At 46.9% G+C, this 24,327-nt stretch overlaps 1 protein-coding gene across 1 annotated transcript in view; it reads right to left on the bottom strand.

Annotated features, from left to right (window-relative positions):
• The window catches only part of LOC135199276 (uncharacterized), a gene marked incomplete in the record, with an annotated part of 93,547 nt that overhangs the window by 63,574 nt on the left and 5,646 nt on the right, over positions 1-24,327 (bottom strand). Inside the window, 1 exon segment of the mRNA XM_064227173.1 lies at positions 18,715-22,589. Within this exon segment, the coding sequence (XP_064083243.1) occupies positions 18,715-22,589 (3,875 nt within the window).

Consider the following 24,327-nt stretch of genomic DNA (forward strand, 5'->3'; position numbering starts at 1 on the left):
GGCTGATCGAGGCAGGCCCACCCTCCTGCTGGGTTCCTTCTTAGGAACCCAGAACAACTCCAGCCTAGATGTAGGCTCGGAGGGTGGAAGCGCCGATCCCTCACTGATGTCATTGTGCTGACAAATCAGCGCAATTACCTCAGCAAACGACCTCTGAATCTCGGGAGTGACTGCGTCCTGTGGAGAAGGGCCGTCAAGCCCATCCAGCGAGAATGCCTCTCGAGATCCTCCTCCTTCCACAAGAGGAACCACAACAGACACCTCATGGTCTCCTCCAGCCACTTGTGCGTACGATCTGGTCGGTCCTAAGACTGTGCCAGATTCGTAGGCCCTCGTGGAGGAATCGCGAGAAGCGCACTCCTCGTGATCGCTCCTAATCGCCTCGCTCTTCCCGGTGTAGCCCGAGGAAGTTGAAGGTGATAGGAGAGGAAGACCTGACCCTCCCCCCTCGCCCACTGGCAGAACCGGTGTGCTTGGGGGGGTTGCAGGCGATCGCCAACCCGCGGTGGCAATCGAGCTGCAGGTCTGGTCGCGCAGCTCCCCTGGGGAGAACCACTGGACCGAGAACCACGGCGATGGTTCCGAACATCAGGAGAGCTGCTGCCAGTCCCCCTAACCGCCCGGTCCCGGTGGGAGCGGCGGTCAGGGGACCAATGGGAGCGAGGCCTGTCCTCACAGCACGCCAAGGTGCCCGGACCAGCTGAGGCTGGTCCTGGCGACCGAGGGGACCTCTTCCTCGCCTCAGCCCGAGAATGGTCTGGAGGGACCGTCGCGTCAACCCTGGGTACCGGCAAATCGCTACAAGAGCAATCGCCAACCTAGCGGGAGTCACCTGAGCGACTCCCTCCAGTCTTCCGCTCCGTGCCTGGGTCCTGGCGGCGAGCAGGCTCAGCTGCCTGGACCCTGGCCGCACAGGTGACCGTACACTCGGTACCTCTCGCGAACGAGAGGCCGAGACAGTTCCTGGGGCCAAGGCAGAACCTCTGGCGCCAGGCGAGGAGGTACTGGTGTTAGCCGGTACCCCTCCGGTCCCCTTCTTCTTCTTCCTTGCGGAAGGAGAGATGGGCCCCGTTCCTGAAGGAACAGGAGGACCAGCGGAAGCCCCAACTGTCCCACCGGAGTGGGACAGACCCTTAGAGGTCTCAGAGCGAGACTTCTTAGGGGGGGAGGAGGCTACCTTCTTCTTCCTCAGCTGTGGGGCCTTGGAAGTCGAAGGGGAAGAAGCGGCAGCAGACGACTGCACCTGTCTGGAGGAACCTGGGGTGGGGGCAGCAACACCACGGGCAGGAACGACGGCGGCAGGGACTGGTACGGGAGCGTCAGGAACAGGAGGCAAAGCAGGAACCAGCGGCATTCTAGACACTGGCGGCAGATCTAGCGGCGAGCTCTTGGGACACCGGAAGTCGGGGGCTGGAGCAAGAGCGGCAAAACCAGGTGGCGGCGTCACGACCCTCCTCTGCACGTCCAACAGCGGCGCCTGCACAGCAGCTGTCGGGGTCACCATTGACACGTGCTGCGTATACACTAGGTGAGGAGGGGCAGTGTAACCTGGCGTAGACACTGTAGTCGTTGTGTAGCCGTAACAGGACCATGAGTTACCGACCTGGACCCCCTTGCAAAATGACCAAGTAGCCCCTGAACGCTCGGTGTCCCCTGGAGCCCCAGCAAGTACCAGACCTGGCCAAGATCGTCCCCCGTGGCAGGCATACCTGAGGAAGCAAGAGTCGGGTTAATGGGAGGGGTTCCCTCTCGCCTGGGGGGTGGGGGGACAGGTCCCACCCCGAGCGAACGGAAGACCCCCGAATACAGTTGCACGTCGGGGTATATCGCTCCCTCCTCCACGCTCGACTGATCGAGAGAGGAGAAGGAGCAAGACACACCCCCCGAAGGGGAAGGAGCTATATGTGGGAGCTGTGACGGAGGGAGGAAAGAAGAAAACGTGTCCGTAACCAAAGGAGTGACGGGAGAGCCCTCCGATGACTCCTTAGCTGGCTTACATGGCTTCTTCCTTCCCTCGTAACGCCCCCACTGCTCCTCCGACCAAATTACACAAATGTTACATGGCTCGGTGCGAGAGCACTCACGCCCTCGACACCGAGTACAAAATTCATGAGGGTCTACCTCATACAGTGAACGAAAGGCCCCACACTTAGGGCCCTCCACACCAGGGTACAATCTGCGGCTGACGGGGGGCCAGGGGGTAGTACTCACATTATTTCACACAAGCACACTAGTAATAGAATAAGTAATAATATTCTTCACAATTGAAGTATAAATCCAAAGCATACGACAGAAGCAGGCAGAGCGGCAAACAACACGTCTATCCCCCAGCGCGGCCGAAAGCAAAGTGAATCTTCACCTCTTAGTCATGCGGGACCACCGACTGTCGGACAAGCAGTTAACTACTGAACCTCCTTGTTCGAAGCTTACGACCGGTTCCAGCTGCCAATGATTACCATTCCTATTGTTAAAGGACCGATGGTTTGTATTACGTATATACAAATGTAATTTGTATATAAGTATTTTACTAAGTAATTACATATCTGAATCCCATATTGACAGGAGGTAGGATGCATGGACAAAAGGTAGCTAGCATTGGTTAAAATGCTCGTTGTACTTTTACCTGTTAAGAGAGCTACTGTAGGTAGATACTGCCTCTGGTTGGTGCTATCTCAACCATAGTGGCGCGGCAGTATAACTGTGGAGTGCCCCTACTTCAGTAGGAGCCTTGTAGTGGAGGAATAATTCAATTGCTACAAAGCAATAGTGGAAGTTATGCAGCTCAAGGAATCTGATGGCTAGCAAAACTTTTAAAAAGGATACCCTTGCCCTGGGTGCAGTACCATAATGAAAAACAATCAAACAATGCTGTCACCTACACAATTAAAATCCACTACCCATACATTAAAAGACTGGTCCAGGTATATATTAATCCCCATCCCCTCGCCAAGACTCGACAGCCTATGTCAAGGTAAAAAGAGGTAGATTAGGGACATAACTCCTATGCTTCCTCCCCTAACACTACCACTATGCTGGCCACAGACAACAAAGTTGAGTTGAATCTAGAATTGAAGCCAAAGGCCAAGCACTGGGACCTATGAGGTCATTCAGTACTGAAATGGACATTGACAGTTAATGGTTTGAAAGGTGTAACAGGAGGAAAACCTTGTGAATCAAGTGTTAGATGAGGGTGGAAAGATGACGAAAAAGAATATGAAAGGAGGTACAGTTAAAGGAACAAAAGTGGTTGCAGCTAGGGGTCAAAGGCACGCTGCAAAGAACCTTAAGTAATGCCTACAATGCACCGCATGAGGTTCACTGACCGCTCTACCCCCCTACAAAGCACAGCCAACAGACCCAGGGTACTGCAGTTTTCCAAAATAGTCTCCACTTCCTGTAAATAATGTGTTGCAAACACTGATTTACATTTGCAAAACATTGATTGGAGAATTGCAGATATGGACATGTTATGTTTAAAAGCACACAAGGTGGCAATAACTCTAATTTCAAGGGCTTTGACTTTCAAAACGGGTAAAAGGATCTCCTGAATCCTGGAGTGCGACTGGGTTCTCCCGAATACTGGAGTGTGACTGAGATAACGTCACTTAAAAAGAAAGACATTGCATTCTTGGAAAGTGGTCTTGAAGGGTTCTTTTCATAACCCCAGAAGTTACTAGAGGGACCTCTGATCCTTTCACCTGGGCCAAGAATTACCATCAAATTCTTGATGACAAAAGAATGCGGCCATGGCTTAGAAGGGGTCTCATTCTTGGCCAAAAAACCCAAGGTAAGTGAGCAGACCGCATCTCCCTGGGAGAAGCCGACTCTCTTATCAATGGCCTGCAACTCGCTAACTCTCTTGGGACAAGCCAAAGCAACAAGAAAGAGTTTTCCTTGTTAAATCTCTAAAAGGAATTTTTATTATAAAATTAATGTTAATAATACTTACCTGTATAATTTATCTAGCCCTAAATCCCCAAAAACTGCACCAAAATTTACCACATTGGCAACCCTGTTACCTCCTATTCTGTCCGCCAGTTGGCAACACTGTCGTTGAAAATCAGTTGTGATAGGCAGATCGTGGGGTAGGATGGGTAGGACTAGATAAATTATACAGGTAAGTATTATTAATATCAATTTTATAATAAAAATTCCATATTAATAAATATTACCTTCATATAATTTATCTAGCTCGATTAACCACATTGAAAAGGAGAAGGGAATCTGAGTACAATTTCCCTTTCGGGCAGAATAGGACATAAAATAATCAAAGAAATATATATCATAGGCAGTTAAAAACCCAACCCGAGGTCTAAGATGCTAAGAACTCAAAGTCTCCTACCATAATGCTGCCAAACTGTGGTAGTAAAGGACAAGGAGTAAGTGCATAGTCAGTCTGTCTGTATTAAAGTTAGGTGACCGACCAGGTGACCAGTCAGACGAAATGAGAACAGCAAGGCTGCACCCTGATGACTTTATCAAGCACTATAACGACACCTGCTCTCTCACGAATGTCTGGCGCCAAGAGAGAGGAGCGGGACTCTTTCCTTGAAGATCAGTGCCTGGACTGCCTGGGCGATTCAAAGCTAAGCAAACATTGGGGGTGTATCAACGCAACCCAACGTCGTCAGCAGCGATATCGGCTCATGAGCAACTCCTGACTCGAGCTTTCTGGTGGCAAGAGAAAGGAGCGCGGAGCAAAAAGGCGACTCAGTCCCAAAGGACGAGTGCCAGCAGTCCAATCTGGTCTCATGTTAAACGATCGTTGGAGGGAGAATCAACGCAACTGACTTTGTCAACAAGAAACTCAGGGCTACTAAATGTCGCCTGATCTTGCACGAGTGTCTGACTTCGAGAAAACAGGTGAGACAAAAAGTAGATGGTGAACGAGTCACCAGATGACAGACACGATCCATCGACTAATTCCCTATCCAGAAGGATAATGGAAGAAGCGTGAGTCGTCAGGACAAGCGAACCGGTGGCTAGTCCTAGGTCGGCATCAACTTTGGAAGAAGCATAGTCGCCAGTGCCGACAACCCAGTGGCTGGTACCATGTCACACTGACAATGGAAGCAGCATGAGTTGTCAAGCAGCTAGTCCTTGTCATCAACAACACCTAAATACCAAACTGCCTAATTCCCATTATAACTAAATCAAAAACTGCCTAAAGTTATAATGTAAAAATAAAAAATATATACAACAAAAAATAAATAATATAAAGGTAGCAACCAAACCTAAAACAGGAAGACTACCTAATTCTCCTGTCTGATGACCTGTCCTGCCATCACCAACGGGCCCAAAGAAAGAAGGTCCCTAGAACTAGAGAAATATCCCTCAAGTAAAAAGAGGCAAAAACAGAATTAGAATGCCAAGTCACTGCCACAAGCACCTTGGCGACTGAGACGTTCTTCATAAAAGCTACTGATGTAGCAGCTACTCTAATACTGTGTGCTCTCAGCGTCTGGCCTTCACAGGCAGCCGAACCACCAGTTTTAACAATAAGATCTCTGAGAAAAAAGGATACACCATTCTTTGATATAGGTCTCTTGACATTTCGGGGTGAAACAAACATGACGGGGACGACCCTGAATGTCCTTCGTCCGGCGTAAATAGCATGAGAGCGCCCTAACAGGGCAAAGAACTAATTCCTCATTTAAATTACTGACAAAGTCAACCAGCGACTTCAGCACGAAAGACCTGGGAATGGGATTATGAGACGATTCAGTCTTTGCGACAAATTCGGGAAGGTATGACAAAATCATGTCTTATCCAGATCTGGCAACCAGAAGAGTCCTTGCAGTTCACCCACCCTCTTGGCTGTACCCAGCGAGACAAGGAAGTGTGTCTTAAAAGACTGGTCCTTAAAATCGGCCGTATTCAGAGGCTCAAACAGAGGGAACCTTAAGGCTTGAAGGACTTTATTAACGCCCCATGTCGGAGGAGAACACTGCGGACTGGGTCGAGATAGGGAAAAGGATCGAATTAAATCTCTAATGACATAAGATGAAGAGATTTCAGGAAACCTTGCCTTAAAAACATAGAAAAGCATTGACCTATAACCCTTAATGCACGAAGGTGACAGGGCCCTGTCATGATGTAAATGAACTAAAAACTCTGCTACTTTCGGTAAGGAAGGTCTAGAAATTGAATGTCCTTGAGACTTACACCGTCTGTAAACCAACCATTTAGCCTGATAATTTATTCTGGTTGATTGCCGTCTGGCGAGAGCCAACTGTCGCGCCACTCTGGAGGAGAACCCTTCGTGCTTGGAGAATCTCCTGACAGTCTCCAGGCATGAAGAGGCTCTGATGGAACCAATGAAAATGGGGTTGTTTGAGAAGATCTGGTCTCTCTGTCAGACGAATGGGGGGCTTCACCAGAGCTTCCAGTAGGTCGGGAAACCACTCCTTCTGTGGCCAGAAGGGGGCACAAGATGAGATCCAGATGCTTGGTTGCCCTCACTTTGTTGAGGACTGACCTCACCAGAGCGAACGGAGGAAATGCATAGGCTTGAAGGACCCTCCCAGTCCTGCAAAAGAGCGTTTGTCCCAGCACTCTGAGGAGTCTGGTAAGGGGCGAAGAAGATCTGGCACCGAAAATTCAGTGGGGTGGCAATCAGATCGACTGTGACAGGCCACTTCTTCCTGAGGCTGTCGAAGACTTCCTGGCAGTGTCCATTCCGACCCTTGAGCTTCATTCAGTCTCGACAAGGCGTCTGCTAAGACGTTGTGATGGCCCAGGATAAACTGAGGGACCAACGTAATCCCCCTGTCTTCTGACCAACACAGGACTGATCGCGCTTCTTGATTGAGAAGGTCCGACTGTGTGTCACCTTGGTTTCTTAAGTACAAGACTACTGTGGTGTTGTCGACGAAGATCGCGACAACCGACTCCAACAGTTGATCCTGAAATGAAAGAAGGCCTAGGTACACTGCCCTTAGTTCCCTCCAGTTTATTGACATGATCCTCTCTTCCTCTGACCAAAGGCCTGAAGCGGCTTCGGAGCCCAGGTGCGCGCCCCAACCTTGATCCGAGGCGTCTGACCAAAATGACAATTTGTCCAAAATTGCATTTTTCCTAACTATACAAACCTGAGGTCCTTTTACAATAGGAAGGTTACTAGCGGCAGCTGGATAGGTCGTAAGCTTTCAAACAAGGGGTTCGGTAGTTAACTGCTTGTCCGACAGGCGTGCGCGCGCGACTGGGAGGTAAACAATCACTTTTGCTTTTGGCCCAAGCAAAAACTGCAGAGTGAGGGGTGGCATGAGGTGGGACTATGTGTAAAAGGACCTCAGGTTTGTATAGTTAGGAAAAATGCAATTTTGGACAAATTGTCATTTGTTCCGACACGCCATACAAACCTTCGGTCCTTTTACAATAGGAAGACTCACTTCTTGGTGGGAGGAATCTGAGTCTTTTGTGAACAGACTGGTGTTCGCCCAACCTTGGAATGCCTCCCTGGCCGTAAGAGCGAGGGAGGGATCCAAGCCTCTGTCCGATTGATCGGGGTGTGCACCGCAGGATCAATGGTCAGACCTCTGGACCAAGTACTAAGAGAGAGGCAAGCGTATCTCTTCGTACCAGCAAGCAAGAACAAGTTCCTATTTGCAAGAGGCAACATAAAATGACAATTTGTCCAAAATTGCATTTTTCCTAACTATACAAACCTGAGGTCCTTTTACAATAGGAAGGTACTAGCGACAGCTGGATAGGTCGTAAGCTTTCGAACAAGGGGTTCGGTAGTTAACTGCTTGTCCGACAGGCACGCGCGCGCGCGACTGGGAGGTAAACAAATCACTTTTGCTTTTGGCCCAAGCAAAAACTGCAGAGTGAGGGGTGGCATGAGGTGGGACTATGTGTAAAAGGACCTCAGGTTTGTATAGTTAGGAAAAATGCAATTTTGGACAAATTGTCATTTGTTCCGACACGGCATACAAACCTTCGGTCCTTTAACAATAGGAAGACTCACTTCTTGGTGGGAGGAATCTGAGTCTTTTGTGAACAGACTGGTGTTCGCCCAACCTTGGAATGCCTCCCTGGTCGTAAGAGCGAGGGAGGGATCCAAGCCTCTGTTCGATTGATCGGGGTGTGCACCGCAGGATCAATGGTCAGACCTCTAGACCAAGTACTAAGAGAGAGGCAAGCGTATCTCTTCGTACCAGCAAACAAGAACAAGTTCCTATTTGCAAGAGGCAACATAAAGTTATGGTTTGTCTCTTGTTGGCATCCACTTCCCCCCCCTTGTAGGAGGAAGTGGTGGATATTCGCTCCCATCCCTAGTGAAAGGGATAGGATGGGGCTCTGTCGAGTAGCTCACCGGCATCTCGTCCTTATCCAGCAAGGTGATGACCGTATCCCTCTACCCACAGGTAGAGGGGGAGAAAAAGATAGGAAGAGAAGCCAGTCACTTTCTCATTCACTTATCTATTCTTACAGTCACACCAGGACTCGATGCTGTTCAGCCTGCTAGGGTCTGGGTTAGCTACACAACGTGTTGAGCAGCCACCACGGGTCCCAAGGAAAACGATCCAAGGACCTGTGGGCAATATCCAAAAGGTAGAAGGAGGTGCCAGTGGTCTGGTGTACCAGACCCCTGCCTTCAGTACCTGCGCCACGGAGAAGTTCTTGTGTAACTCGAGGGAGTGTACTTCTAGGTCATCTTGGTGCTGACGAAGAGTCTTCAACACTCAGCCTGGGATGTCGAGTTTCTTCAGAAAGCGCGGTCGCGCTTTCACAGGACAAAGCAGCATCTCCTTCGCATCGAAGGCGGTGAAGTCCATTAGGGAGGGGATTGTGAAGGACTCTAACCGATCGTCAGGAACCGAAGGGTTCTGAGTCTTTGCGCTACGAAGTCGTACGAAATCGAGCGTCACGAATCCCCATCCCCTGGATGCTTGACTTTGCAGGAAAAGTCATGCAATTACCTCAGAGGAAAAGAAGGGAATGGTCGTATGACCTATCCCTCTTCTCGACTTCGGTGATGTCCTGTACCCATACTGGTCTATCCGTCTGCAGCGAAGTGTCTCACATTCTCCTATCCCCATGCAGTGAAGTTCTTCTCGGTAGTGGATAGGACACCGACACTCAATGGTGGGTTGTGATGGTATGGGGTACTGTGACAAGCGTTAGGACGAAGAAAAGACTGTTATGGAACAACCGAACTAAGTCCACAGCGAAGTTCGTAACTGACTTGAGCGCTCTGACAGCTGCCGACTGACTGCGTTCGGTAGGAGGCAAGTTGTCCAAGCGCCCGAGCAAGTCACGTGACCTTCGCCTTAAAAGGGTTAAGCCAAGAGACTAAACAAATAATTTGTTCGTCACCGATGCCAGACGGCGAGGTGATGATTCTCTTAAGGCATGTGCCCAACAGGCGAAAGTCAATTGCCTTCTAGAGACCGAGGTCCTTGATGGCAAGATATCTCATAGTATAGTTGATTCTCAGCTAAGGAGAAACAACACTATGTGTCGTTGAAGACGAAGGTGTACAGAAAATGCAACCTACGTCTTCACAGCTGAATCGAGAGAAGGATTCTCAAGATTCTGAAACTGTGCTACAAAGACTGAGAACACTAACCGCTATTCATTGCTGTCCGGTGAGGATCGTAGTTGCAATGAAAGCGGAGCACTTTTCAGTAATGAAGACACAGGGAAATACTGCCTGAAGAACTGCTTCTCATGGGCTGAACATTTGGAAGTAGAGCTGTCAGGTCGGAGAGTAGGTGATGTCTTCTGACACATCTGTTAATTCGGGGCGAACAATGCACAATTGCACACCTGCGAATACGAGATATTTTGAAGACAAACTCAGATGTCTGCAAAAATCATTTGCATTATCGTGGTGCGATGCAGCGGGAGACTAGTACAGACTTCTGTTACCGTGCGGTAAACAGAAAGATGAAAGAGTCCAAGAGATATCTCTGTTGAAAATTCTCGTAATGTTGAAGGCGATGAAATCGAGCGTCACAGCAGTAGATGGTCCTTCATTATTGCGAGAATCCCCGTTAATCAGAGACCTAAGTCCATGATTGTTGGGTAGAGATACGGTTCGGTAGTCAATCAAACCAGGGGAGAGAGAGACGTAACCGACCGTGCATCTCGGGGACCTAGCTGATACTGAGCTGCTATCAGGCAGTTCAATACGCAGTAGCTCTCGGTGACTCGTCATCCTGAGTTGCCAGGTAATCCCTTCCACGAAGGAATGCGTTCGGCTAGAACAATCGAGCATAAAGAATACGCTCGAGTAATTATATTTAAACGAAACGGATTTCGGTAAATACAAAAGCTGATTTGGTGTTGTTGTGACAATACCAAGTATCTAAAATCGAAACTGATAACTGCTGGGAGGTTGTAGGCAACCCCGAGTTGCAGTTCAATTAAGATACAATTCGTCTCGGTCACAAACCGTAAAGTTAACTACGGTATGCACCTACCCCCCGGACAATTCAACTGTTAAAAGAATCATGTTGCGAGGGTAATATACATAGTATATTTGTAGGTTCTGTACAACGACCTCCATCCTAAATTCTTTTCCCCTAGATGAATGAGAATAAGGATTGGAGATCAACCGCCTTCGTTCTCTAGTCAAGAGAGTGAAGAAGTCTTTCCCAAAGGAAAGCTTCAATGGTGAACAGAATACCGAAGACGATAGTTCAAGCCAAACTGGATGTTCCCGTCCGTTCTTCTCTATTCCAGGTTAGTCGCCTACTGTGAGATACTCTTCTTCCAGCAGCAGTCTTCTTCCAAATGCTAGAAATTACAGGAATTCGAGCATAGGCGAGGTTCCCGATTACCGTGTAACAATTATCGGGGATTCTCGCTCACTTTGGACCGTGGTCTCGCCTAAGTGTTTGGAGATCGTAAAAAACTCGAACACTCTGAGTGCGCTAGAAATTCCGTAGAATTCTAAGCACTCTGCGAAACCCCCACCAAATTCGTCAAACGATATCGGCTGGCGGTCCTCTCGATTCCCGTAGAAATCGAGAAAGGGGCAGGATCCCTCCTCAACGACCGGGGCTTACGTCAGGTAGGACCCGAAGGTCCCCCCGGTAGCGCAGTCCCTAACGTGGGATCTTACAGAGAAATCTCTGTAGGATCCCTCCCCTTTCCCTCGTAGCCGTAAGGAGAGAGGGAATGGGGGAGGAATTGGATACTGGCTCGCCTTCCCAGCGGAACTAGCAGTTGGAGAAGAAAAGGAGCAGCCATCGCCTTACGGCGATGGCCTCTCAGAGCCTGGGAAAACGTATCGTCAGGGAGAAAAAAGTTTCCCAGAGGAGGGTTACGAACTCATACTGTAGGTAAGGGTCTGCTGCCACTGTGAACGTCGTCTGGGTGGGGCTGATCGACACCTGACAGGAGAGAGTCGATACCGTCCTCCGACTCATTCCAGTCCTCGTCGAGGTCGAAACCTCTCAGGAGGACCGAAGGGGTATTGAAATACGGTGTCCAAAGACACGTAGAAACGCCTCTGTCGCAGTAGAGGAGGTGGAAGTAGCTTGTTTGACCGGCCAGAACTGAGAGAGCCTTCTTGTCCGGAGACGAGAGACTACCTGGTTCAACACAGTCGGCAAGCTCCGGTCGCGGCAGACCCACCGTCGATTTGGGTTCCCTCTCGGGCCCCAAAACGACTTGAGCCGAGACGTGGCTCTGCTGGTGGGAGCGGCGATGCTTCCCCGAGGTCGTTGTGCTGACGAATCAGCGCCATAACCTCGGCAAAGTTCCTCTGGATCTCGGAAGTCACAGCATCTTGCAGAGTAGGACCGTTAAGCCCTTCAAACAAGAGCATATTCCGAGAACCTCCCCCCTAAGGAGGGGGAACAGCGACAGCCCTCTCGGTCTCCTCCTGCCACTTGCGTGTACGTCCTGGTCGGTCCGAAGATCGTGCCTGGCACTTACGGCGTCGTGACGGGATCGTGCGGGGCGCGCCCCTCACGATCACTGCGCTATGCCTCGCTCTTCCCGGTGTAAACCGAGGAAGTTGAAGGCACGGGAGAGGAAGACCTGACGCTCCCCTTCGCTCGCTGGCCGAACCAGCGGGCTTGGAGGGCTGCAGGCGATCGCCAACCCGTGGTGGGGATCGAGCTGCAGGCCTAGTCGAGTCGTTTCCCTGGGGAGAACGGCTGGACTGAGAACAGAGACACCGATCTCGTGTGTCAGGGGAACTGCTGCTGGTTGCCGTACCCGCACGTTCCCTGTGGGAGCGACGGTCGGGCGACCTGCAAAGACCACTGTCACGGTGAGACCGGTGCCAGTCCTCACGGTGCGTCACACCGCTGGCACCATCGATCGGGAGGACCTCTTCCCAGCCTCGGCACGTGGCCGGTCAGAGACCGTCACATTAGCCCGGGTAGCCAGCTGATCGCCGTGAGAGCGAGAGCTGGCCTGGTGGGAAGCGCCTGAGCGGCTCTCACCAGCCTTCCGCTCCGTGCCGTGAACCTGGCGCCGAGCGAGCTCTGGCGCCTGATTCTTGGCTGCACGGTCACTGGTAGGTGACGGTACACTCGGTATCTCTCGCGGATGAGAGGCCGAGACGGAACCTGGTGTAGTGGCAGAGCCCCTGACACCAGGCGAGGAAGTACCGGTGTTAGCCGGTACCCCTCTGGTCCCCGTAGTCTTCTTCCTTGCGGAAGAAGAGACGGGCCCCGCTCCCGAAGGAGCAGGAGGACCAGCGGAAGGAACCCTCCCGTCCCACCGAGGTGAGACGGGTCCCGAGAAGCTCCCGAGGGAGACTTCTTAGGAGGGAGGAGGCAACCTTCTTCTTCCTCGGCTGTGAAGCCTTAAAAGTCGAAGGGGAAGAGGCGGCAGCCGACGACGATGAAGAAGATGAAGACGACGACGACGACACCTTCCTCCTCTTCTTCGTCAGCTTCCTCAGGACAGACATAAGATCTGCCATCCAGGGCGGAGCCGGGGCTGCTGTAGCCGAAGCCAGAGGGCCCGGACGCACCTGTACAGACAGACCAAAGTCTGGGGTAGTACCACCACGAACAGGGACGACGTCAGCAGGTATGGGCATCTCAGGAACAGCAGGCACAGCCAGCACAGCATCGGCAGGGACAGCCAGCGCAGCAACGGCAGGGACAGCCAGCGCAGCAACGGCAGGGACAGCTAACACAGCAACTGCATGGACAGTCAGCACAGAATCGGCAGGTACGGCAGGCAGCACCGGAAACACAGGTGGTGGAGCAGCAGCCAGCAACATCCTGGTACCGGCGGCAGGTCCAGGGGCGAGCTCTAGGGCAGCGGAAGTGTGGTCGCAGCAGCGCGGCAACCACGAGCGGCAGCGGCACGCCCCCCTCTCGGTACGGCGAACGGCACTTCACAGCGGCTGTAGGAAAGACTGTTACTACGTGAGGCGAGTACACCAGGTGAGGAGGGACGTCGTCACCTGGAGTCGATATTGTTGTCGTGGTCACCGCTCCATGGGTGACCGCAGCAGGCCCAGACATAGAACTGCAGCCCCTGGACACTAGGCACGCCCTGCAAATCGAAGGACGCCCATACCTCACCAAGGTCCACCCTCGTGGCAGTAGCACCTGCGGAAATAACAGTAGTAGTGATTAGTGGGGGGGGAAGTCCCCTCACGCGGGGGGGGGCGAGCCCCACACCGAACGAGCGGAAGACCCTGAATACAATTGTACATCGGGCACCGAGTGCCCTCCCCCGTGCTCGACGGATCGGGCGAGGAGAAGAACCCAGATAACCTCCCCCCCCCCAAGGGGAAGGGCCCTGTGGGAGCTGAGCGGGGGGGGGGGGGGGAATTCTCGTTCCCCATCCCCGCACAGCACCCATGTACCCAACAATAATAATAAGAGCCCGAGCAATCGTGCCCTCGGCACCGAATGCAAGGCATAAGGATCAATTCCCTGACTGAGCGGAACTTGAACCAAAATAAATATTGATGCAATCAATAATAAAAGGAATAAAATTAAAAAGAATCTTGCATTACGATTCACTTCACAATGAATAAGGGCTCGGATCGAGCGCATTTGCGCCCTCGGTACCGAGCGCAAGGGTAAAAGGATCCATTCCCGATTATGAACAGAAACCTTGATCCATAATGAATTGATGCAATCAAAATATATATGAAAATGAAAAAGAATACTGCGCTTGCGATTTCACTTCATACAAAATAAAAAGGGGAAGGATCAATTCCCGGGTAAGAGCGGAAACATTGATCCAAGTAAATAATGCAATCTCAATAAAATATGAAAATGAAAAAGAACTGCACTTGCAATTTCACTTCATTCAAATAAAAAGGGGAAAGGATCAATTTCCGGGTAAGAGCGGAAACTGATCCAAAATGGGTATTGATACAATCGAAATAAATATATGAAAATGAAAGAGAATACTGTACTTGCGATTCCACTTCCATACAGAATAAGTTTTCGTGCCGAGCGCATTCGCTCGGCAACGAGCATACAGGTCAAAAAAATATAAATGAAAAGGCACTTACTTACGATTTTCATCTACACATTTCCAACCAAAATATAAGCTCAGAGCGAGCGCTCTCCCGCCCTAGGCACCGAGCATACACAATACGAGGATCATTTCTGGGAAATATGAATTCCCGCACTTACGCCCTTCAGTCCCGGCACTCGGGTAATCGGAGGGCGTGAAGAAACCAAGATCCTTTAATTCACAATTGAATTCAATGGAAATAAAGATGAAATGATTGTACTTACAATTCAGTTTCACTAGGTAAATAGAAAAAGAAAAACACAACCATGCGAAAGCAACGACGATGAAGCGGGCAGAGAGCGATGATACACACGTCTACACGCCAGCAGGCCGAAAGCAAAAGTGATTGTTTACCTCCCAGTCGCGCGCGCGCGCCTGTCGGACAAGCAGTTAACTACCGAACCCCTTGTTCGAAAGCTTACGACCTATCCAGCTGCCGCTAGTAACCTTCCTATTGTAAAAGGACCGAAGGTTTGTATGCCGTGTCGGAACTAACATTAGGTCCGGCGGAACTGAAAGAAGAGATGTCCCTGACTTGAGGCGGTGAACTTGCATCCACCAACGGAGATCCTTCCAACATTGTGGAGAGGCGGCGACTATCGTGTCCTCGAACACGAAATCCCACGTAGCGAAGTGTTGACTGAAGGGACCTCATTCTGTGACGACCTCCAGGAACCAGTTGGATGAGGGATGACAAATGGCCCAGGAGAGTCCTCCAAAGGGAAACTAGCTGCATTATGGAGGACAAAAATTCTTCGACCAGACTTAGAAGCTTGTCTATCCGTTTCGGTCAAAATCTGGGAATTCAAAATAATTCCCAGATAAGTCATGATCTGGCAAGGGATTAGACTGGACTTGTCGAAGTTGACACGAATGCCCAACTCGACACAAAGAGACAGAACTATCTCCCTTGACCGGAGACATTTCTCTAGAGATTTGGCCTGGACTAGCCAATCGTCCAGATACCGAAGTATCCTTACATTTAACTGATGCAGAATAGCCGAAACAGGGGCCATCTCCTGATAAAAGACCTGTGGAGCAGTGGTGAGGCCGAAACAAAGGGTCTTGAACTGGAAAACTCCTGAGTCCGTGAAAAACCGAAGGTAAGGTCTGCTCTTCGGATGTATGAGGATTTGCAGATAAGCATCCTGCAGATCAATGGAAATCATCCAGTCCCCAACCTGACGGATGAAAGAACAGTCTGAACCGTCTCCATCCGGAACTTGGACTTTAAAATGAACTTGTTCAAAACCGAAAGATCTATGATGGGGCACCAAGCATCCAAGGCCTTTAGAACTACAAACACCCGTGATTAAAACCCGGGAGAAGAAGGAGCTAGCTCTATGGCATCCCTCTCCAAGAGAGCCGAAAGCTCCTTCTCCAAGGCTTGACCCCTGATTGAGTGAGGGGAATAACTGCTGAATTCGAGAGGACAATTGGAAAGTGGAGGTCTCGAAACAAAAGGGATCTCATAACCTACCTTCAGGACCTCCACTACCCAAGCATCCACTGCTCTCTCCTGCCAAGCTGACCAATGGTGAGAGAGACAAGCTCCTACTGCAGTCTCCGAGCGAGGTAATGACTCCTACTTCCGAAAATTCTTACACAGAGACAAGGAAGAAGAAGAAGAAGAAGGTCCTCCTAGAGGTTGAGCTCTTCCCCTGCCCTTAGAGCCCCGCCAAGAACCTCTCTCGTGTTTCAAAGAGTAAGCACCAGAGGAGGAAGCTGAGGAGCCAGAAACCTGAGATGTACTCTGAAAAAATGAGCCAGAAGGAGGAGGTTGTTGGGCTGGAGCAGAAGGCACAATCTGGCACTAAACTTACGCTTACTCCTTGAAGGAACGGGAGGAAGACCAGAGGAAAAAGCCCTTGATAAGGCCCAGTGAGCTTGGGAAGAGGCATCACCTTGATGTTCCTTCAAAACCTCAGAAAGCACAGACATATCAAATAAGGAATCGCCAAAAGGAGAAGACGACAACAAACGGTTTCTCTGAATCTCCGATACAGAGGAGGATAACTGCAACAAATACAGGCTACGCCTTAGAGAAACAAGAAAGGCCTGCATTGAAGCGGCAAGCTCGTTCTGATGTACAGAAGTGATTGAAATAGACGAGCAGAATTTCTCAAAAAGAGGAGCATCGGGAGGAACAAACCCGGAGTCCTTGATATACATTAAAAGACCTCCGAGGACCCACATATTGAAGGATTGAGCTTCTTGTAAGGAGCTCATAACAGACTCCATGGCAATAAAGTCTTCGATTGAGACGGAAACCGAAGCCTTGAAAAGAAAAGGTTGACCGAAAAGTCGGACAAAATCAGGATTTGGTTTGGGGGGTTGAGAGAACGAAGTATCATCCGCCACCTGATAAACTCCTCTCCAGTGTCGTAGAAGAGAAGAGAGCTTCCTCTTCCCTTCCCCAATCACCTTTGAAAGTTTAGCGGCGACGTCCGCCTTCACTCTCACGAATCTCTGAGCAAAGGGAAAACGTAAAAATTCCTGCGACTGGGAGGGACCGTCAAGAAAAATCCCTTCTGTAATACAACGAGGCGGAGGCTGCCTCTGCTCTTTAGGCCTCGCCTGAATAAGAAAACTCAAAATTAAATAAAAAAGTTTCTTGAACTCGACATCATGACCAACATTCAAAGAAACATCAATATCACACGAATCCACGTCATCATCATCGTCAGATCCTAACTGAGAAACTTCCTCTGAAGTAAGATCCTGACGACTAGCTATCTCAATTCTAACACTAATACCCCTCCCCCCTTCTCCTAAATAAGCGCCCTTTGGCACTGTTACGGGACTAACAGGGGACACATTGGGTAAAGAATCGTCAAGCACCTGCCCGGACCGGATCCCCCCAAGCCTTCGCCATGACGGGGTTCACAAGCCGGGGTATCTGTCGCACCCATGGTGCTGTCGACAGGTACCTGAGGAGGAGCTGAAAATGAATCTAAAAGAGTGTTAGACATTCTAGTAAAAGCTTCTTCAAAATTCTCTGACAGCTTGTTAAACTTGGCTGATATATGTCTATTTAAACTAAGCTGTAATTTTTCAAATTTCTGTTTCCAACTAGTTTCCATCCCCAAAAACTTTGAATCAAAATCAGAAACGACTTCACTATTTACCGGTTGTACAGGTGGCAAAGCATCAATTAATTCGGAATCGGAATCACACGATACCGAAACCGAAGAGCCAGAACCATGAGTGCACAAATCAAGGAAATCATTAGATACAGGTCTAGCTACCGATTTCTTTTTCTCCTTAATCAATTTGTTACGCTGCAAGATTCTTTGATGTTTCATATAAGTCGCCATGTCTTCGTCAGACCAAGGCTTACGTAAGTCACAACGAGAAGTCAAGTCACAAACCTGTCCACGACAAAAGCTACAAATGTCATGGGGTTCATACTCCCTGCTACTCATCCTTGTCCCACAAGCCGGGCAATTCCTGATGTTGCTGGCAGAAGGAAGCATCGAATCATCTAGGCTATCCATTGGACTGTTGGGCAGGTCACGTAATTCCGGGTCGCAAAAGTTCGTAATACAATATAGTAAATACCACAATAGAAATAAAAGTTAATTCACTATTTCGTGGATGTAATACGAGAGTGGTAATTAACAAAAAGTCGCATTAACAATTAATGAGAGCTTTAAAGGCACAAAAAGGTTTAGGAAATTTATAAAGAGCGGCCGTGATGTAAACAGCACGGGCGCTCGTTAACAACTGATTTTCAAGGGAAGGTTTTGTACCTGTCAACGACAGTGTTGCCGACTGGCGGACAAAATAGGAAGTAACAGGGTTGCCAATGTGGTAAATTTTGGTGCGGTTTTTGGGGATTTAGGGCTAGATAAATTATATTAAGGTAATGTTTATTAATAAGGAAATTGCGTGAAGGGGTTCAAATATGGGGGCCAATTACTTTTTTATTATTTCTTTGATGCTAAATACATAATTGATTTTTATTTCCATTTTTCCTTGTTCTATGACTTTTCCTTAGCACATCTGGACATGCAGTAACATAGTATTAAGAGGAGGTCTTCTTGATAAGAAAATGACATTTGGCTTATTTTGTGAGAATGAAGCATAAAAGGAATAATAATATCTGCCGTACCAAAAGCATGTGCATGTCTGCAATTTACAAAAAATATCCTGAAAGAAAAAAATATTAAACAGCCATAAAACCAATGTACTTCCAATCTACAATTTCTAAAATCTCAGACAACATCTATTAAAATGGGTTGGTAATTAACTTACCTTAGACGACAATTCAATCCTAGCTCCTCTGCCGTTGGGTTTTGTACGGTCTATCTGATAATAACAATATCCTGCAGTCTTGGTTAACCTTGCATTCCATTTAATACTCATAACAGAAGGAAGTTTATTACTGAAAACATGTTCATTATAGTATGAGTAAAGCTTCTGACATAATTCTTCCCTTTTTTTCTTGAAATTTTTAACAAAAAGCAAGGCATCAGGATGGCAACGGATTGTATGAATAGTAGAGGACAACGATGCAAGAAATGTCAGTGTTGGTGTACCACTACATTCCAATTTCTTTTCAACCTGCTTTTGACGAATTTCTGTTCTTGCCTTCACCTTTGGTGGAGCTTTACTTCCTGGGGTTATAAAGGACTGAGGGCAATCTATATTTTTCACTTTTTCCTTTTCAGGGAATACATCTGAATCCAAATCAGAATCAGAATCAGAGGAAATGTTAAGCACTACAGACGTACGCCAAGAATTCATATTTACACCTGGTTCCTTAACTGTGGGTGTCTCTAGGGTACTGATGGGTGATTTGCTAAATTTAGGTTTATTCCCATTTTCTTTGGAAATATTTTTTTTGCTTTGTCTTCCCATAATTCTCGCTTCAAGATCACTTGACACACTACCAACACACCTGCCATCCAAATTGTGGCTTGGCCTCATTTTTGGTTTCAGTCTTTCACTTAAAGGTGGAAGGTAAAAGCTTACATCATCCCCACTTTCATCATCATTTATGAAACTTTCCATACTGAGACCTGTTTTTAATAAAGGTTCTGTTTTTGCCACCTTTTCCTCATGAATTTTCTTTTTCACACTTCTCAAGTAATCTTCAAAACTACTTTCATCTTCACTTTCACTAGAACCTGAAGGAGAGTATGCACGATCAGACATTTTCTTCCCCATGTTTGAAGTCCGAGTTTCTTCATTACCTTGAGTAACCTGATTTTTACAAACCTTAGTGCCACTAAGTATGAAGCTGGACTCTGAAGAAGAGTCTTCATCACTAGTAATATATTCAATAAGCTTCTTTGTAGTTCTCTTTGGCCTCCCATTTTTGTTATTCAAAGATTTCTTATTGAATTCCTGCTGGCCTTTTAGGAAAGATTCCTTAGTTCCTTTAGACTTCTTTCTATCTTCACCTGACTCTGTAATATCAGGCAACAAAACATAGGATGTTTCATCTTCATCAGATTCAGATATTCTTCTCGCCCTATTACAGGATGCAATGTTTGGCTTTATAAATGACTCTGAATCACTGGCCTCTGATGACGAGCCTGTGCAACTACTGCTACTTGCAGCATCTGATGGTGCATCTTTAAGCTTAGGAGTCACTGGAACTTTATGCTTTGGTGATGATACTGTACCTTTATGCACTGGAACCACTGGATCTTTATGCTTTGGTGATGATACTGTGCCTTTATGCACTGAACCCACTGGATCTTTATGCTTTGGTGATGCTACTGTACCTTTATGCACTGGACCCACTAGATCTTTATGCTTTGGTGATGATACTGTGCCTTTATGTACTGAACCCACTGGATCTTTATGCTTTGGTGATGATACTGTGCCTTTATGCACTAAAACCACTGGATCTTTATGCTCTGGTGATGTTGTACCTTTATGCACTGGAACCACTGGATCTTTATGCTTTGGCGACACTGCATCTTTACCAACGGTATACAAAGATTTCTCTGATGTCTTTAAAGATCTAGTAAATGCTCCTGATAATTTTAAGTGAAGAGATTCAGAATCTTCTGAAAACAATTCAGTACTCTGGCTAATACAGCTCTTGTTTATTCTTTTTCTTGTATTTACATTCTTGAGGAGGCTTTCTAGGTCCTGTTTGCTTCCGAACGAATCATCAGATTCAGAAATAACAATGTTTTGGGTCACTGAAGTTTTTGACTTACTTCTCATACCATCATCATTGTTTTCACAATCAGAGGAATGCTTATTCCCGCCATCATTGTGGTTTTGAAAAGTAGACAGTAAAGATCTGTTGCATGTTTTAATCCTTTCTTGTACCCTCAAATAGTGAGATTTTTCACATGTACCATCAGAATCAGGTACTTGAGTTGGCTTGTGTTGACTCACAGTTTGACTAATATCTGATGGGACATCTTGCAAAAGGAAACTTGAACCATATGACCCATCTTCAAATGGACTTGTCATAATCCAGTTTGAAACAGTATTACCACCATTACCAGCGCTTGGACTAAAATATCTGTCTGATGAAACTGAGCCTACCACATTTCTACTAAGGCGCCCTGACACTTGATCAGGTCTGTCTGGAGTATTTTCAGAATTTTGAAAAGGGACTTGATCCTTTGCACAAGAAAATCTTGGGACTTCATCCATCACGGGAGAACTCTGAGGGACAAATTTATTGGCAGAGTTACCTGCATTCCTTACCCTGGGGCAACTTGGGGTTTCACTCCCTTCAAAGGTATCTCGTCTCAACAAAAAGGATGATCCTTTAGATCCTTCCTTGAATGGACTAGTGAGTATCCACCTTGCAACTTCAGGGCTATTGAGATCTGGATGTGGGGAAGTAAGTTTCTGGGGAGAATACCTAAAAACTCTTCTCTCAGAACTTGCATTGTCTTTCATATGTAAATCATTTTGAGTTTTGCATGTCCTTTTGTTATCTACATTTCCATGTGAAACGTAGGAATGAGGGTTATTCTGAGACTTGGTAACATCAGGTATCACATTAAAATGATCATAAGGTCTCTCATTAGGAAGGCTATCTACCACACTAACATCTTCACTGATTAAAGAGTTTTGCTCACATGGATTATAGAATATCTCTTTCCCTATACGATCTTTGACATGTCTGTCTCTTTCCACATAAACAGCACATGGTATAGCATTAATATTACTATGACAAGATGAATCTGATCTAATGTTACTACGTAAAACTACTTCATCTTCACACTGTAATGCTTCACTTCCAAGCCTAGGATTGACTCCTGAACTTTTATCATGCTCAGGGCTTTCTAACACAACAGTTGTATGACAATTCCTTCCTGCAAATGGAGAAGTATTGGGCGAAGATTTTCCTGAATTAGTGTCTACCTGAAGCGTAAGTGTGGAAATGTCAGGCAAACAAATATCTGGGTAATTTTGGTGATTCAAAGAACTCCTGATCATTGTACTATTAAGAGCAGCATTTTGTTTTGGATTTGTTTTCTTAGCACTTCTTAGAACATCCAGACTCCCTGTAATTATAGTTTCATCAGTGGGAAAATTTCTCCTGGGAGGAAAAATACCGTCTGGACTTTCTTCTACAATTTCATGAATCGTGTTGTCATATTTCATCTTCTCTATAAATTTCCGAAATCCCACTACTGCTCCTTTAGCTTTTGTTGAAGTTGAAAAGTGTGTCTCATTATTACTGTCACAAGTGTAATATAACTGAGGAATAGTTATCCTTTGCTCTTTGATGATCTGAACTGGGGGGTTATTTTCCTTGCCATAATAGAATTCAACAAAGCTGCCGTCATCTATATCTGTAAAAATGCTTTCTCTTTTTCTATTGTAGCCATCTGCATCATCTGTATTTTGCTCTTGAATGATAACAGCATTTGCACTGAACTTGGGAATGACTTCAGGAATTCTTGGTCTTTCAGAGGCAGCAAAACATTCACCTTCTTCTGTGTCATCACTTTCATAAACTGTGGTAAGATTTGTAGAGATTTCTTGGGAATGATGGGTTTGGGTTTGGCCAGTATGGGACAATGCGTTGAAAGACTTCAGAAGTGAGACTTGTCTATTTGTTTTTCTGTTATTTGTTTGGGGCTTATTTTCTGCCTTACCCTTAGCAGGCGATCTTACAGTTTTCAAAGACAGCTTATTTCTATCTGCAATAGAAAAAAAAAAGTTGATGTACAGTGTTCAATCATGGCAATCAAAGCTTTCTTTGAGTACACTACATAGTCTGAATGAACGGCAAAAAGAGGGCTCTGAATAAACAAAAATATTTTTAAAATGTCGGTACTATGATAAAATAAATTTTTTTTTCCTTAAAGCCTAAAAATCAGAGAAAGCAAAGGTAAAATGCTGTGCAAGATAGTGTATTGGAAACATTTTTCTACACAGGTATTATAGTACAGTGTCTACTGGTCATTACCAGATATACATATACAGTGGTACCTCGAGATACGAAAGGCTCAACTTACGAAAAACTCGAGATACGAAAGCAAATACGAAAAATTTTACGGCTCTACATGCGAAAATTGCTCAAGATACGAAAGGTTGTTGTTGTAAAGTACGAGATTCGCCCGGACCACCGATAACAATTTTGAAACTCGCGCGCCACCAACTGAGTAGACTCGCCACCATCCTCCCGCTCTCCCATTGGTTCCTGATGCTAGTCACCGCCATGAGATCCTTCTCTCCTATTGGTCAGCATCCCTCCCATCATGCATCTATGTAACAGCATGCTTCTTCGGCCACTGCACGGCATCATCTGTATTGTACACACGCGGTTTTCGTTCGTTCTAACGATTTCGTTTAGTAACATAAATTCGTTAGTGAATTCGTTGTAGTATACTTTATCGTGTTGTGTGAGAACTTTACTACATACGAATACATACTAGTACATAACATAATTACGTACAGTACAGTGGACCCCCCGTATTCGCGTTCTCCGGATTCGCGGACTCACACATTCGCTGATTTCTCTTGGGAACGTTTCCCCGCATTATTTGCGGAAAATTCGCGGTATTTTTCTATGAGAAATATCCACAATTTCTGGGTTTTTTTATCAATTTCGTCATAAAATGCACTTTTGTGATAAAACTATTAAAAATCCAGTATGATATTGTTATTGTACAATAAAGTTTCATACATACTTACCTGGCAGATATATACTTAGCTATAGACTCCGTCGTCCCCGATAGAAATTCGAATTTCGCGGCACACGCTACAGGTAGGTAGGTCAGGTGATCTACCGGCCTGCCGCTGGGTGGCAGGATAGGAACTATTACCTTCTAAGGACAGATTTTTCTCTTCCACCTGTCTCCTGAGGGGAGGCTGGGTGGGCCATTCAATCGTATATATCTGCCAGGTAAGTATGTATGAAACTTTATTGTACAATAACAATATCATTTTCATACATTCAACTTCCCTGTCAGATATATACTTAGCTGATTGGCACCTTTGGCGGTGGGTAAGAGACAGCTAGTTACTGATTAGACAGGTAAACAACATACGTTGTAGGTAATAAATAAATAAAAAAACCTTGGTTCCTATGTGTTTTAGACGAAGGGTTGACCTCCTAGCTATTGCTAGAGTCTGCTTCGTCTCAAGAGCCTCAGCGAGGATGTGACCTATGGCTAAGAGTTCTTGTAGATCGTGTCAATGGGGTCTTATCCACTTACTTGACAGAATCTAATGGTTATTTGTCAAAGGGGTCCTATCCACTTACATGACAAAAACACTATGCCTACTGGCATAATTAAGGAGCACAACACCGATCCCGATCACCTGATCTAACACGAGGTTTGTGCTTAATTTGAAAAGAGCTATCCCCAAACTCATTTCAAATAACCCAAAGAAAATAGTATACTTTATGTTAAAATAAAAATTTTTTAACTC

This window comes from Macrobrachium nipponense, chromosome 23, assembly GCF_015104395.2.
Source record: "Macrobrachium nipponense isolate FS-2020 chromosome 23, ASM1510439v2, whole genome shotgun sequence".
Taxonomy (NCBI): Eukaryota; Metazoa; Arthropoda; class Malacostraca; order Decapoda; family Palaemonidae; genus Macrobrachium; species Macrobrachium nipponense.